Source organism: Rhinolophus sinicus, chromosome 18, assembly GCF_057876585.1.
Source record: "Rhinolophus sinicus isolate RSI-liver-muscle chromosome 18, RSI-T2T, whole genome shotgun sequence".
Classification (NCBI taxonomy): Eukaryota; Metazoa; Chordata; class Mammalia; order Chiroptera; family Rhinolophidae; genus Rhinolophus; species Rhinolophus sinicus.
The window spans coordinates 92,902,216-92,918,622 of NC_142518.1; the positions used below are offsets into that span (position 1 = coordinate 92,902,216).

The window sequence follows — 16,407 nt, forward strand, 5'->3', positions numbered from 1 at the left end:
GGGCTGAGATGGCGTCTCCACTCAGACTCTGGGCTCCCTGGGGCATGGGCAGGGTCCTGTCCTCAGCCAGAACTTCCCGGGACAGGAGCTGTGTAGTGGCCTCCCTCCGCGTGGGGGAAGGGGCTGTGGGACCAGCGGCCTCTCCTCCGGCGGGGGGGGGGGGGGCTCCCCTGAGGCCCTGCCCCCTTCGTGACATGCCCGAGGTGTCCGGTGACCAAGACACTCTTAGCTGGGTGCAGGGTGCGGCTCAGGGCGTGGTCACCGGGGGCTACTTAGGGCGGACAGTGCCAGGGACAGCGCGGAAGCTAGTTGCGAGGCTGCTTAGCGCCGGCACTCAGCGTGGGTCATGGCGTGGATTCTGGACTGCCTGTTTGCGTCGGCCTTTGAGCCCCGCCCCCGCCGTGGTGAGTGGGGCTCACCGAGTCGGGAGGGGGGGCTAGGGCGCTTGGCCGGGGGCGGCCGGCGGCTGCAGCCCCGGCAGGGTGCCCTGGAGCTTGGCTGGCCGCCCCCTTGCTTCCCTTCCCGCTGGCTTTTAGCTAATTGTTCCTGGCTCAAGGGACTGCCCCGTCGAGGCCCCGCATAAATCACCAGGTTTGCCGGGAATAGAGAGCAATCGCGCTAATGGCTCGGCAGGACGCGGGGCGAGCGCGGGGGCGGAGCCGCTGGCTCAGCCGTCCTCAGCGACAGCCAGAGCAGTGGGGCCAGACCCGCAGGAGCGACATCCGCAACTCAGGGGCCCTAAAGTTCCAAGGATGAACGCCCCTGGCAGGGTACCCAGGGCCCAGGTGCCCTGAAGATGGGGGGGGTTTCCTTTTGCCCTAAAGTTTGCCCCACTTGTCACAATCTCAACTACAGAATATCAGCGTGGGCCCCTTAGCGTCATGGAATTCAACCCTTTCATTTAAGAGATGGTGACATTGAAGCCCAGAGATGGGAAAGGCCTGCCCAAGGTCATACAAGGAGTTGGCAGCAAATCTGGTTTTACTGAGGCTCTGCCAACTGCCCACTGCCCCAAACTGCCCAATGGCAGAGGCCTGGGGTCTTTAGTCTGGGTCTTTCCTTGAGTGCTTGGCTCTCCTCTCCCTGTGGAGTTGAGGATATAGGTATGCAAAGACCAAGCACCAGTATAAATATCTGGGTGGCATCTCACCCTTTTCCTGTAACTGCTTCTATAAAGTGTATTTTAGAAACTGATTATTTTTTCCTCCTTAAAGTTTCAGGAGACTGATCTTTTCTTTTTGGGATTTCCCAGGACCCTCACCCACACTGTCCTTCACTCCCCCTTGGTAGGCTCCACCCACTCCAGGCTGCCACCTGCCCCCACTACCACCTGTTTTTCCATAGTCTCCACCTCCAAAATCTATATTGGTGAGAGTGCGTCATTGGTCACCAGCCGTAGACCAAACCTGGGGTTGTCTCCTCTTTCCTCTGCCCCCTCACAGGCAGAGAGAGGAGGGGCTTCAGCAACTTAATGCAGCAGAAACCTACTTTTAGTTCTTGCCAGCCCCAGCACCCTACTGAGAACCATCCCAGGAGTCTGACCTACTGCTAAGGGACTGCAGCATGCTTAGCAAGTTCAACCATAGTCTCTGAAAGGTCACAAGGTCTCTGAGAAGGAAAGAGATGCACATGCAAACACAGTTCAATTTTTTGTGTGTATTTTTTCGTTTACGTGATCCTGGTGAGTCAAACAAAATAATAATAAGGGAGCTTTATAAGGTGCCTTTTAAGACTTTACAGCTCAAATATCCAAGCCTGGAAAAAGAGGTCCACCCCTGCCTGGTCTACTAGATTGTCATGTAATTCCGATGAGATCAAGGATATGAAGACTCCTTTATGAATAACCCCACTGGAGGGGGTCAGTATCACACCAGGAAGCCCATCCCCATCTAATGACAGCCATGTCTATTAGAATAGAAGGCTTTTCCTTAAACTGAACCCAAATCTATGTCTTGGACCTGGAGCTGACCTTTGTGATTTTCCCAAGGGAACAGTGTCAGACCTCCCCATTTTTCCACCCCACTCACCCCTGTTCTTATCCAGGCCAAATCTGTTCCTTCACCTAGTTCTTTCATCTATTTCACATGTGACATGGCTGCAAGGCGCCTACCCACATCTAGCTGCTCTTCTTTGAACATGATCCAAGTTGAAAATACCCAATGACCTTGCCAAAAGAGGATTTCCAGCTGTACCCCTTTAATTAATAGTTCTGGATTGCTGAATTTCCCTCTTTTGGAAGCCTGTGTCACACTCATGGTACACAGCTCCATAGCCTTAAATGCACACATACATACACATTCCCACCCCCACACATGCCCACATACAAAGTCACAGACACACACACAGCACATGTATCACATACTTTCCACACACAACAAACTATACCCATGGCACACATATAAACACCACACACAAACCAAAATATACCCATATCACACATATACACACCACACACATATATATGCCACACAGTTCACACAAATAGTTCATTTATATTGGAAATACTTTCAAATGAAGCTACTCTTTTTAAAAAGGTAAACCTGAATTCTTTTCACAATCTTCATTGTGTATTTAGTTGGATTTTGAACCCAAGCACAAGATCTTATATTTGCTGCTGCATTTGCAATCTGGTGAGACCTGTGCCCCAACATATGCCAGTGGCACACCACTGCCTACACCAACTCCAACTCCATTACTCATACAATATTAGGTAATATGTGTGAAGTGCTTCCCAGGTGTTGCACCTTACGCTCGGTCCCTTACATGTATGATCTCATTTACGTCACACAACATGGCTTTCAGATAAGTACAGCTTTTTTGGTAAGAACCCATTCATTGCACTCTCCCTGAGAAATGTTGTGCATCATGAAAGGGTACTTTTGTGGATAACTATTTATATTCTGTAGGACTATAATTGTCCTTGGTGCCTCCCTTCAAATGCCTTCCAGAAATCCTCAGGAGTCAGAGGTGGGGGAGAAGTAGCTGGTCGCTGATTGGGAAGAGTGGGCAAGGTATTCTAAATGTTCTATCACCCACCCATTCTCCCCTTCCCCAGGAGATAGTTGGTATGTAAGAGCAATCTTTTGAGGGTGGCAATGGGTGACCATATAAAGATATTTGGGAGAGGCATCATTGAGCTCTGGGAAGAATGGGGGCCCAGAATAGTTTTCTTTCCCAGGGAAAGGGACAGCACAATTGACCCATTTTAAATTCTCTCTCCAGTTCACTCTTGGCATTGGATTTACCTCAGACAATTGGACTTCTGTAAAGCAGCCAAAATTCTAAAGTTGAAGGGACTCTGGGGTCCACTTTACATACAAATTTGATCTTTCCTTGGAGATGGGACCTAATCGATTTGCTGAAGCCAGGTCTGGTTGAACTGCAACAGGATCATTTTCCAGAGCTGGAGCCAATTTGCCAAAGAGACACCCCACTCCCTGAGTCACGGTATCAGATGAGCACCCCCATTCACCAATGGCAGGACTTCCCAAAGTTCCATTGTAAATCACTGGATGCACCTCAAAAGATGTTTTGCCACAGGGAAAAAATGTGACAATCTAGAGCTTAGGTTTCTACGTTATCCCACACTTTATCCACCATGAGGATAAAATGCAGAATCTGTGTGATGAAAACTGGCAGAAAATAATACTCTTGCAAATGTACCTCAGGCTCCAGCAGTAGAGCTGACATTCATCACACTTAAATATCAAATGACAGAAAGCATATCGGGCACTGATAGAGCAGGGCACCAGGTCCTGGAGTGTGATTGTGGCAATGGTGAAAATAACATCATTCCTTTTTTCACACTTATCTAGTAAAGCAACCTAAATGTCCAATAATAGTGGAATGATTAAATAAACTATATGACATATCCACTCGTTAGACTAGTCTACAACTATAAAAATGATGTTTATGAAGAATAGGTAGCAACATGGAGAACAGTATGATTATAATTGTGCCAAATATGCATTTTTGAACTATTGGGAAAAAAATTCAGCAACAAAGTAAATAAAGTAAGAGATTCTATTAAGTTGATGGAATAATAGTAATTTTTTCTGTTTCCTAAAATCTCTATCAGGTTTGTGCTTGAATCACTCTCATAATTAGAACAGGTTTTTAAAAGGTTAATGGAAGCCCTAGGTTATGGAAACAATCCATGCAATGATCTAGAATCCTGCTGCACATAGTTTAATATGAGGGATTTTATTCCTTCAATTTTTTGTTTAAATGCAAAGATTAGATTAGGTAAGCCAAATGTGATCTTCCCAATGATCATGAAGTGTCCCCTAACACTGGGAGGGAAGTGGAAGAACTGGTTTGAATCCCAGGCCTGCTTTTTATAGTGTTGCTGTGAGCAAATTACTCAACCTCTCTTAAAATTATTTAATAATGCCAACATTTCCAGGTTATAAATATTATTATTATTATTATTAAATGCCTTCTATGACTCAGGTATCAAAAGATGCATTTTATTCCTTCTCCAAATATTTACTATGTACCAACCACTTTACATAAACAATCTCATTTAACTTTCATAACAACTCTCTGGTATTATTATCCTTATTTTAAAGACAAAAGTTCAGAGAGGTTCAGCAACTTGCTCACTCTCGCACAATGACTGGGGGAGGATTACAACTTCTTTTGGTCTCATTTCAAAGCTTGAATGAAATTAAAAGGGATCACATTTGCAAAGCTCCTAGCACTATGCTGATATGCAGCAGACATTTATGAGGTGATCAATATGATGTTGATGATGTTCCCTTGCCAAGAGTCCAAATTCTGGTCTTTGATCTATTACTTATAGATTCCTTTCTATGAAAAGGTTCACATTTTAACAGGAAATTTCCATGCAAATACCACTTGTGTCATCATTGCTGGTGCTCTGAGTCACTAAGACACAATTTCTGTTTCCTTCTGGCAGTATAATTTATTCTCACATGTAGCAGTAGAAGTTGGTAGATGGCATGTTTGATGAACCTTGGCAGCTACTGTCACATCTCAGATACACCTCTTGAGAAACCACACAGCTTCCTCGGGATGGGCACCCAATACCCAACAACCAGTAGGCCCCTGCACTCAGGGAAGCTTATTAAATGGTGAGGGCCTATCCTGAATCCAACTATTATTCTCTGTATGGTATGGCTGACCCTTAATTGTTACTCCTCCCACATCCCTCCTCAAAGTGGAGGCTCCAGCACTTCCTCAGAAGCAGACACAGGAAGAAGCAGGAGAAGTTTTCTAAATCCCTAAATCCTCAGAGAGGCTCACTAATGGATTCATTTGCATGGTGGAGGCTAGGGTTAGTGAGTGGTAGTATGAAGGATTAATAAGAAAGGTGAAGGAGAAGGAGGAGTTGAAGGCATAGAACACCTGAAGCCCAACCTCTCAGAGCTTTTTATGCCATGAATCTCAATACTTCTCTACTCTGTAGCCTCTTTGTCCCTCCCTGGGATTATATCCACCCCCTAAACTCAGTTTCTTAAACTTCCCCCACCACTCCTTTCTTCAATGCAGCTTTCGCTTGTAATAACTTGTTTTTGTCTCTAGAGGGAAGCAACAGTATCAGAAAGGAAAGGGCACAGATTGGGGTCTTCTCTCACTTTACTATTTTTTGCAAGGGTTAGATTTTATCTTGCATTAACTGCAAACAGATGAATAACAACCAATTGGAGCTGTATTTTAGGTGCTGCAAAGTATATCAGAGAAGCTTCACATGTTTCTCCTCAGTGTCCCATCTATCCCCCAATTTTGATGGCTGCTAGAAAAACTGTGGCCTTGGGAACATTTCTTAATTTCTAGGGTAGACGTGAGAAAAACAAAACAAGAATGGTAGGTCAGTTTAGCCAGGAAATATTCATGCTGTTATTGTCTTGAACACAACAGTAAGTATTTAGGAGATAAGGTTGGGGCTGGGTCTGCAGTTAGGGGTTGGGGAGCTCAGTCCATAGTTGGGGTGGGGGATTTCTAGATGCTGAGCAGGTAGTTTGAAACTTTGCTGTGTGGAGTAATACACCTGAAACCTTGCTCTCATTAACACTGCCAGGAGAAACTGCAGAGTGAGAATTGGACTTAGGGTGTCCAATTCTTCCGGGGTTGCATTAGGCTGATCAAAACATCATCCTCCAAGAAGAGGGACTATTTCAAGAGTGTCAGACAAACCAGTAATGAGGCAAATAGGCAGTTCAGCCAGTCAGCTTCAGTCCCTAAACACCCCGGTTGAGACAGTCTGGGCTATATGAGAAAGGGGAGGGGGTAAGCAACGGAGGGAATTAGCTAATCTTTTCTTGAACATTGGCTATACATATTAGGCAATTGGCTGCTGCTTTCCAAATTTTACCTCCTTCAGTCATGTGGGTATTTCTAAGGCAGGTGTTGACATCTCCAATTTACAGATGAGAAATCTGATGTTCAGAGAGATGAAATAACCTTGCCAAGATCACACAGCAAGTAAGATGGAGCTGGGCTAAAAACTCAAAGCTGTCTCCCTCCAAAGCTTCTCTGCCCCCACTGAAAAAGATGAAGGTCCTGATCTTGAAAGGGTTTTACTCTGATGGGGGAAACCAAGGTCTCTCTCCTCAATAAAATTCACATTTTGATGCCCTGCTTCTATAGGTTCTTGTTTTGTTAGGGTGAAAACAAGCAAATCTCTGTTTACATTTGGCAGTGATGGGGGTTATCAAAGCATTTTTCCACCTTTAGAGTTTCCCATACAATAGCCATGTTATGAACTTTAAAAAGAGGCTTAAAGTGGGGGGTTTTAAGCTTCAAGGAAAGGTGTGTGTGTGTGTGTGTGTGTGTGTGTGTGTGTGTGTGTGTGTGTGTGTGTCTATCCCATGGTGGTGACAGTGTTGACAGGGGTCCTGGAAACCCTTTGTATCCCACCATTTATATGGGTTGGGGTGGAGGGGTGTTGACGATAGCTTCCATTACACTAATTTAGAGCCTCTGATCCAGGACTGCATCTTTGGAGTCGTAGCCATGGAGCTTTTGGCTTCATAAAAGTTGAGGTTTGCCCTCCATTTCACAGGTAGGAACACTGAGCTGGAGTGAACCAGATACTCTTCAGGAATCCAGGTGGGGCTTGCACAACAGCATTTAAACAGGTGGTTCAGTAGATGGGTGTGTAGGGGATGGGAAGGAAGGGAGAGAATCTTCAAACAGGGAGAGGTCTCACTGAGGGAGTGTGAGGAAGTGGAAGTGAAGCTGGTATCTTCAGAGGAGAGTGAGGAGGTGTCAGACTGGCTCCCGCAGCAGCAGGGTAGCCAAGTACCTGAGACTTGTAGGGACTTAACCAAGGGGCTTCAGCTATTCCGCCCTTGCATAACTTTGGCCTCTCTAGATTTTTTTTTTTTTTCAAAAGGAGACTTACTGGCTACATAAGAGTTTAGACAATGCTTTTAATGCCCACCCAGGATGAGGTGCTGACCCAGGCCCAGCTTGAGGGGCAGGCTTTATGGATGTTCCAGCTGCTTCTCATCTGCACACCAGGCTCATTTGTGCCAGTTGAAAGGGCACAATAATAACAGTAGCAATTTAAATCTTGCTTCTCACTCCCCCTTACCCCAGAAAGTTTCAAAGTGACTCACCACCATTGAATTGTCCTTCTCTATCCACCTGCTGACCTCTTGGAAGCTGGTTCCCTGGGGGCTGAGCTGGAAGCCAGTGCTTCCAGCCGCCCTTTAGTTGTGACTGAGCCAATCCCCCCCTCCCCAATAAATGTGGTCTCCAAAATGCAATGTGTTGTTTTAATTTGGATTTCTCAGATGAGGCTGCTTAGAAGGCATTATAGCAGCACGAGCCCCATTAGGCAGGCATAGTGTTCCCCCAATTATGAATAATACAAAATTGGGCCCATTCAGGAATGTTTTCTGAGTGATCTCTGCTTGCTTTTCTGTGTGCAGTTTTATTTGGAAATGACTGATCTGCTTGAAATTTACTGGATACCAATTTCTGGTGGTAATGCTATTAAAAAAAGGGTCTGAGGGAGTTGTGAAATCATTCCCTTACTCCATCCTGACCCCTTACTCCATTCCCCTCCATACCCATTTTTCCTGACCCTATGGCTAGAAAAATGCTCATTCTCTGCTCTTTCTTTCAGCACCAGCCTCAGGAGAGCTCCTAGAACTGGAGCTGGTGAGGTGCTTATGAGCCTAGTGTAATTACAGATTTTGAGGTGTCAACAAAGCACGTAATTAGGTGGAGAAGGTATCAGCTGTCTGAGAGACAAAGAAAGTAATTATGCTGAGCACTCTTCGTGCTATCAGAAAACTTAAAAGAAAGATTTATTGGGAAATGATACTGTTTGATAGAGACTTCAATGACTAGCATGAATCAGAGGACCTTTGGTGAGGCTGCCTGGTATAGAAGAAAGATTTAGAGAGCATGGCAGACCTGGGTTCAAATGCCAACTCTGCCTCCTACTGGCTGTGTGACCTTGGGGAAGTCACTTAACTACTCTGAGCTTGATGTGTGATGTGTAAAACACAGATAATCATAGCTCCATTTATCTCATAGAGTCATTATGAGGACTCAAGGTGATAATGCATGTAAGAATACTTAGCACAGTGCCTGATACACAATAAGTGCTTAATAAATTCTAACATTATTATTAAGTTCGTTATTATTATTATTATTGCTATATACCAGGCATTCTCTACAGGAACTGATTTTAAAAGGAGAGACAAATAATTGCAATTACGTATGATCATGTCATAAGAAGTATGAACAGTGTAACTATGGTGGGTCAAAGGAGGGAGCCCTCAATCGAGAGGGAGGAGTACAGAAAAGCAGAGGAAGTTTTGTGACTCTTGAGTTAGGTGTTAAAAAGTAAGGAGTCTGTCAAGAAACCCAGGGAGAGAGGGATTCCAGGCAACAGGATTTGCCCACACAAAGCCAAGGAGGTGTGAAACAGTCAGGCCCTGCGCAAATACTTGGGCTCTGCTGGGCACAAACTGGGGTCTACTGGGGGTGGGGGTTGGGTTGGGATGGGGAAATGACCAAGAATCTTTCCAGTTTACTCCCACCAGCCCCTACACTGCGCCCTAGGCGCCCTACCTGACCAATCACGTGCGGCGCCCTCCTCTTCTTTCCTTTGAGCAGCCATGTAAGCTCACACACCTTGCCCCAGCAGGTCTTCGCGCACAGCGGTGGGTGGGCTGACTAAGACCGGGCATATCAAGCCAGCCATCGACCTTGCCCTGGTAGCGGCCCCTACTTCTTCCTCGTCCCAGTCCTGGAGCAACGCCCCCCATCCCACACACTCCAATTAAAAAAAAACAAGCACAGGGTCACCTGGGTTCTCTAGACTACCCCGTGCTCTCACACACACCCGTGCACTTACACTGCAACCCCCCCTCCAAGACACACATGGTTTCCAGACCTCCAACTGAGCATATACACTAGCCACATGCATTCCCACCAAGCACATGAACACATCACACCCAAAGACACACACACACACACACACACACACACACCTTTGAACAGACACACACCTTAAGTAGTCTAACATATAAAAACACCTTGCTCATGAACACACACACTACACACCACAGCAAACACCACCCATAAACCCACACTGACACAGCGCATCTAAGGGTAAACACATCAAACACACACACACTGCACACATATACACATTCACCACAGCACGACCACCAACCCCGGCAGAAACATATATTGAACACACCCACATCCAGACTGCACCCATATAGTCACACTATTATCTGAAAGAAACACAACCTACAAGCGTGTACAAACACCGCACAAGCACATGCTCCAAGTGCAAAGGTAAACCAAATACACTCCACACCATGCCCTTGAACTAAAACACGCACCACGCACATCCACACACACATTCAGCCACACACCGAATGCACACACGGACGTGCCGCACTCGCGCGCGCACACACACACGTGCGAACATGCATACATACATATACACACAGCCTGCCCCCTCCTTCCCTTCGGGCGGAAGACGAGGGGGCGAGGAGGGGAGGATGGGAAGGAAGGAAGGAGGATGGGCGGGCGAGGCGGTGCAGGCACAAACGGTCTTTTCCCTTTGACCCCATCGACACGCCTGTTCCCCATTTCCAAGCAAAGGGAGTGAGTAAACTGGGTTTAGGCGGGGTCCAGTCAGAACCCAGGAAAAGTGGAAGGTCCAAGGAATCCATTGGCGGGTGGCCGGCGCCGGGCGGGTGAGCTTGCGGGGACCCTGATTCAGCGTATAGTAGACCCCGCCGGAGGCTCCTCCTTCCGGCACCCTCCCCAGACCCCTTCGCTGCCTTGACCTCTGCCCCGCCCCCTGGGACGGGGAAAGCTTCTTCTTCCCCTACCTGAAAGAGTGGACAACCGTTGGGGGTTTCAACAAGAAGTTTAGATCCACAATCTTTTTGTGAAACCTGTTCTAATCTAGCTTGAAGGCTTGTCTTAATGGAGAGCTCACCATTTTGCAAAGCAACTAATTTTCTACATAAATGGCAATGACTGTGAGAAATCTGTCACACCGCGCTGGACACATAGTAGGGCGTTATAAATGTTCCTCCCTCCCGCTGATGTCACCAAATTTGTCAGGTCTATCTGTAGTCCAGCACCAGCCTGAAACAGCTCTTGGGCAATCAGCGAGCATTTTTCCTTAGTACACAAGACCGCCTGAAAACAGAGGCCTTGACCAGGGAGCCACAGGCGGCAGGGGGCGGTAGAGTCGCTAAAGGTGCTTTGCCCTTCTGGCGCAGCCCCTTCGGGAAACTCTGAGCTCCCCTCCCACTGTAGAGGGCTACAAGGGTCACTCCAGAATTCTCCGCATCCAGATCACTATCTGGCTCCTGTCCTCTGCTTGCCTCCTTTCTGTTGAGATGGATAGCGGGTGAAGAAGAGGTGGAGGAAGAGAAATCCCATCTGCTGCGGCGCCTTGCCATGTAAAGTGCATAGACTTCATAGTCATTATAAGTTCGAATCCCAGCTCTGCCACTTCATAGCTGACTACCTTAGCAAATCACTGGCTTAACTGGCGGGGTGGTTGTGAAGTTTAAAGGAGGAAACATGTAAAACGCTTATGTAATGCGCTTATCTCAGTTAAGATCCCAGAGATTTCTATTCTCTCCTCCTCTCCCTCACCCTCATCAAAGGTAAAGATTTGGGAGTTTGTGGAGTCCTTGGAGCTGCAGTGAAGCCATTCTACCCATCACCTCCACTCCTCCACTTCCTAATTTAGTCCCACTGCATTCTTCTCCCGTTTTCCAAGTTATTTCTGTTAATTTTTTTAAAAAATATATATTTATAGTAAATACTCAATGGGTGTCAGGGACATTTCCTTCTACCTTATGCCTCCCCAGTGCCTAGCATAGTGCCAGACACAGCACAGGCTGTGTACAGGTGGCAAAGCAAAGCCCTGGGTGAAATCTCTTGGAAACACTGAGACTGAGGGCACATAAAGACTTATCACAAGGAATCTACAAGGAGGACTCCAACAGCGGCACCCCAAGTACTTTGGGGATGGAGGGCAGTAGCTTTTGGATAGGGGGGCTATTCTATTACTTCCCAAAGCCCTGAAACTCTAATCCTGCCTTGAAGAGTGTTGTCTCACTGTGACTGAGGTTTCTGCAGTCAATTAAGAAGAAAGCCTCTTTCCTGGAGGGCAGTGGCCCTGGCCAGCTAAAAGGTGACTTACTATCTCAGAGTTAGGCAGTAGAGGTGGCACTAAAGTGGCAATGAATCAACCCATGATGGCATGGAGAGATTACCTGAGTGATGATGAGAAAGGGGATGAGGCAGAAGCCTGAGCCCTTGAGGCTGGCACTAAGTGATAGAGTCTATATACATATACATAGAGTCAGCTCCCAACCCACCTTCCCATTCTCACCCCCACCAAGTCCTGAAGGATATCCCTGGCAGCCTTCTTAGCAGAGGAAGTGGAGTGGAAAGCACCTTTCCTGAGGGTATGTTTGGGAGACCTGGGTTCCAATCCTGACTCTGCTACTTACTGTGTGACCTTAGGCAAGCCCTTGTCTTTCCTGTGCCCAACTCCAGAAGGAAATTAAGGGGGCAAGGGGCTCTGTGCACAGTCTTGTGCTAAGTTTTTTACCAGTGCTATTTCACACACTTTTCCCCACAGCGTTTGGTGTGAACATTTATTCCTCTACTTTGCAGTTCAGAAAACTTGAGGCTGAGTGATATTCCGCCATCCTCCTTCTTTCTAATATATTATGCAAGCTTTATGTATTTATGTTATCAAGACTATCATTGTAAACCAAACCAACAATCTGTCAATCCTCTGCCTACTGGCTCCCTATGCACTTGGGTTCAAATCATGTCTCCCAGCTGTCCCCAAAGCCAACCTGTGTTGCTCTTCTGGCAAGACAGTTGGCTACCTGGGTGGGTTTCTCTTTTCATCTTCCATGATGCCCAAACACCTTTGAGTCAAATCTTTCCCACTTATATTATTCTTATATCTCACATTAGAAAGCAAGCATCACCAGATAGATGTACCCCAATATCAATGTTTTATCACAAGAGTGGGGGAATTGGCTGCAGGATGCTGCAGCGAGGAATGGGAGCAGAGCCGCCAGGGCCAGAGGAGGGGTTGCAGAAAAAAAACACACACACAAAAAAAAAAAAAAAACAGGAGAGAGGGAGAGAGAGAGAGAGAGAGAGAGAGAGAGAGCGAGCGAGCGAGCGAGAGAGAGAGAGAGAGAGAGAGAGAGAGAGAGAGAGAGAGAGAGAGACAGTATGCCAGAGACAAATTGGACTGGACTCAAACTGCTGCTCCCTCCCTTTCTCCCCCTCTCATGATCTGGTGCTCTAGAATGTATAAAGGGGCAGCACCCAGCCCATTTTCGGCAAGAAGAGAGGGAGAGATCCTCTCTAAATACAAGGGAATACTTCCCTGATCCTGTGTTGGGTAAGATTTATTTAATTACTGCGGAGGGAGGAAAGGGGGGGCTAGGAAGGAAGAGGAGGGGAAGAGGGCATCTTCGCGGTAGTGATGTTGGTGAGGTGGTACTGAAAGAGCGCCACCAGTGCTTCAGCCAGAGCCAGAAGCTCTCTCCTTTTTCTAGGGGATGTGAATTACCACTGGGTTTCTAGATATCACTTCCTGTCCAGGTCTTTAAGAGCCACATCTCTGAGCCTTTGGGGAATAAATCCATGTCTTCCTGGGCTACCCCAGTACCTATGCATGCCTGGAGTCAGCAGCTGCCCTATATCTTTTCCTTTCCCCTTTCTTCCTTCTCTTCTTTTTCTTAAAATTTTATTTTATTAAATTTATTGGGGTGACAATTGTTAGTAAAATTACATAGATTTCAGGTGTACAATTCTGTATTACATCATCTATAAATCCCATTGTGTGTTCATCACCCAGAGTCAGTTCTCCTTCCATCACCATATATTTGATCCCCCTTACTGTCATCTCCCACCCCCCACCCCCACCCCCCTTACCCTCTGGCAACCACCAAACCATTGTCTGTGTCTATGAGTTTCTGTTTCTCATTTGTTTATCTTGTTCTTTTGTTGTTTTTGGTTTATATACCACATATCAGTGAAATAACATGGTTCTCTGCTTTTTCTGTCTGACTTATTTCGCTCATCATTACACTCTCAAGATCCATCCATGTTGTCACAAATGGTGCTATTTCATCTTTTCTTACAGCTGAATAATATTCCATTGTGTATATATACCACAACTTCATACACTGTTGGTGGGAATGCAGACTGGTGCAGCCGTTATGGAAGGCAGTGTGGAGGTTCCTCAAAAAATTACGAATAGAATTGCCATATGATCCAGCAATCCCTCTCCTGGGTATCTACCCAAAAAATCTGAAAACATTTAGAGATAAAGACACGTGTGCTCCAATGTTCATTGCAGCTTTGTTTACGGTGGCCAAGACATGGAAACAATCCTTCTCTTCTTTACCTAGGCTCTGCTTCCCTCTATTTCCCTCTTGCCGGGCTCATGCACAGTCTCTGACATTCTTCACTCTCCTTTCCTCTTTCTTTTCCATTCCTGTCCCTCTCTGTCAACAGCACTCTCCCTTTTTCCATTTACTTTGCCCAGGAGAGGAGAAAATTCAATTCAAGGGGGGTGTAATCGTGTATTTGAAATTCTCCCCACTTGAGATCTTGCATTTACAACCCTATATTGCTCTTGTTGTGTCAGATGAGAATATTTAGTGCTTATGAATAATAGATTTTTGCTTGGCTGAATAGTGATCTGTATATATGATTGTTGGGCTGCAGATTAAAAGGCATTTTTGGAAGAGGTGTTAGAAGGTAAAATGGTTCAAGCAGGTGTGGATGGCCTTCTGACCTCTCCAAGTGCCAACAAGATAGGAAAAAAAATGATGAAGACTAGTTGTTTTGTGTGTGTGTGTGTGTGTGTGTGTTTTGGGAGGAAGTACTGACACCATTGTCATCCAGATGTGTAGAGGACTTTGTGAAGTTAGCTTCATTTGCTCTTGCTGCTCATTGAACTTTGAACAAAATGATCTTTTTGTCTCTGAGTCTGGAAGAGCAGAGACCCTGGTCAAGATGGGAAACAAGGAGGAGGAAGAGTTAGAAAAGGAGGGGAGGTGGTTGTTCCTTGTACAGTCCTTGTGCGCAAAGGTCCAACAAGGGATGTTCCCTGTCCTCCAATGCCATACAAGTTAGGGCAGAAAAGCAACAATGAGGACTAGAAAAAAAGTGTGCTGAGCTGAGATCCAGGAGTTATGGACTTTCCTCTTTGCTCTGCCACTAATTAGCTCTGTGTCCTTCAGTAAGTTTCTTAGCCATCTGAACCTCCAAGTTTTCCTTTCCTTCACCTGTAATGTGAGATTGTTTGCTACTGCCAAGGAAGAGGAAAGAGTGCTGAGAAGAAGAGACCTTTGGGCTGAGTTTTGAAAAAGGAATCAGCTTTGGATGAAGGTATAGGAGATTGTTGGGGTACAATTAGAAACAGTGGGAGTAGCCAAGGGAATTTAGCAAACAGGTATGCGTAAGGCACCGAGCTGGCTGCTGCGTGTAAAATTTCTATGAATCAGCCCCTGCCCCTCTGCGAAAGGATTTACAGAGAGTGGGGGAACCTGAGCCGCAGAACTAAGCGCTAGCAGTACCTGCAACTCTTCCCAGGACAGGCCGTGGCCACGCTGCAGGACTGACCAGCTGGTCACGCATCCACTTGTTCCCGGGGTCAGACCAGGAGAGTCGCCAAGAGGTAGTGCAGGGGCACTCTAGGAACCTGAGTGCAGCCCGTTGTGGGGCTCGAGTGGGAGGTGAGGGCACTCTACGTGGAGAGCCCGACGTGAGGGAGGGAGAGAAAGCCTGAGAGTGCTGAACAAGTTGCCCGGCTTTTTGCGCACGCAAAAGATTTAATTCTTCGAATTCTCGACAAGGGTAGGTGCGAAGAGTGGTCTTTGCGTGCAGAGGGGGCTTTGTTTAACTTTGCAGGTTCTGCGCTCTCTCAAGCATCCCAAGTTCTGCAGCACAGGGGCAGCCAGGGGCCCAGGACCACCCTTTCAGGCAGGAAGGCGCAAGGTCTGCGGCTGGCCAGCCGGTCAGTTCCCACCCCTCTCCTCCTCCCCTCTTTTCTCCTCTCCCCCCTCTCCTCCTCCCCCTTCGTCATTCCCTCTGCTGTTGCCTTGCTCAGGGTCCAGGGCTGGCAGCCTGGCAGGGCTGAGGCTCCAGTAGGAAGGGAAAGGAAGACCCACTTAGGATCCCCTCCATATCCCTACTCCCCCCCCACACACACACACACACTCTGGCGCCTTTAGGTCTGCAGAGGGCCCAAGGCGCTTTCTCTTTCCAGCTGTGGCAGTGGCAGCGTGGCCCTGTGTCCTAGAGCTGGCTTAGTCCTGTAGAAGAATCAAGGACTGCAGATATGACGACTGTGTTTCTACCATGTTCTTAAATAAACAGGATAATAATAATTTGCCCTGGCTGTGTTTAGGGCTTGGAGACGCTCACCAACTTGTCAAAGGCCACTCAGCTGCTTAGTAACTAGGCAGGCCTCCTGACTCCCAGTCTAGGACTTTTTTCATTGCATCATAGCCAAGACAGTAGTCTAATTTTGAAGAGGGTTAGATAGGTAGTTAGACAAGTATTAATATATACATTTTTAAACGTGGCCATTTTAATGTAGTTTTAAAATAGTATTCTTATTATGAAAACTATCTGGATAAACATCTCCAACAGCCCTAATTCCCTATGACAGTCACTCAGACAGGATTTTGGAAAAGAAAACTGACAGAAAATGGGATGCTTGTTTGGGGAAGACACAATCAAAGAGGAAGAGAAGCAAGTGGGGGTTGGGGAACTAAGATGGAGGAGGGGTAATTCTGAGCACAGAGTCCCAGAACAACTTTATTCTGAAGATTTCCTTGACAAGCCTCTGTCCAGATGGTTTAAGGGAGTGTCCCATTGGTCTTTTCTCTCTCA

The 16,407-nt window shown here is 46.7% G+C and overlaps 1 protein-coding gene across 2 annotated transcripts in view; it reads left to right on the top strand.

Annotated features, from left to right (window-relative positions):
• Window positions 1-244: 244 nt before the first annotated feature.
• Window positions 245-16,407, top strand: part of ARHGAP36 (Rho GTPase activating protein 36) — a 32,021-nt gene continuing 15,858 nt past the window's right edge. For both annotated transcript variants that reach the window (XM_088794936.1, XM_019716625.3), the window contains exon 1: window positions 245-404. In XM_088794936.1, the coding sequence (XP_088651062.1) occupies window positions 347-404 (58 nt within the window). In that variant the 5' untranslated portion in view covers window positions 245-346. The remainder of the gene's footprint in view (window positions 405-16,407) is intronic.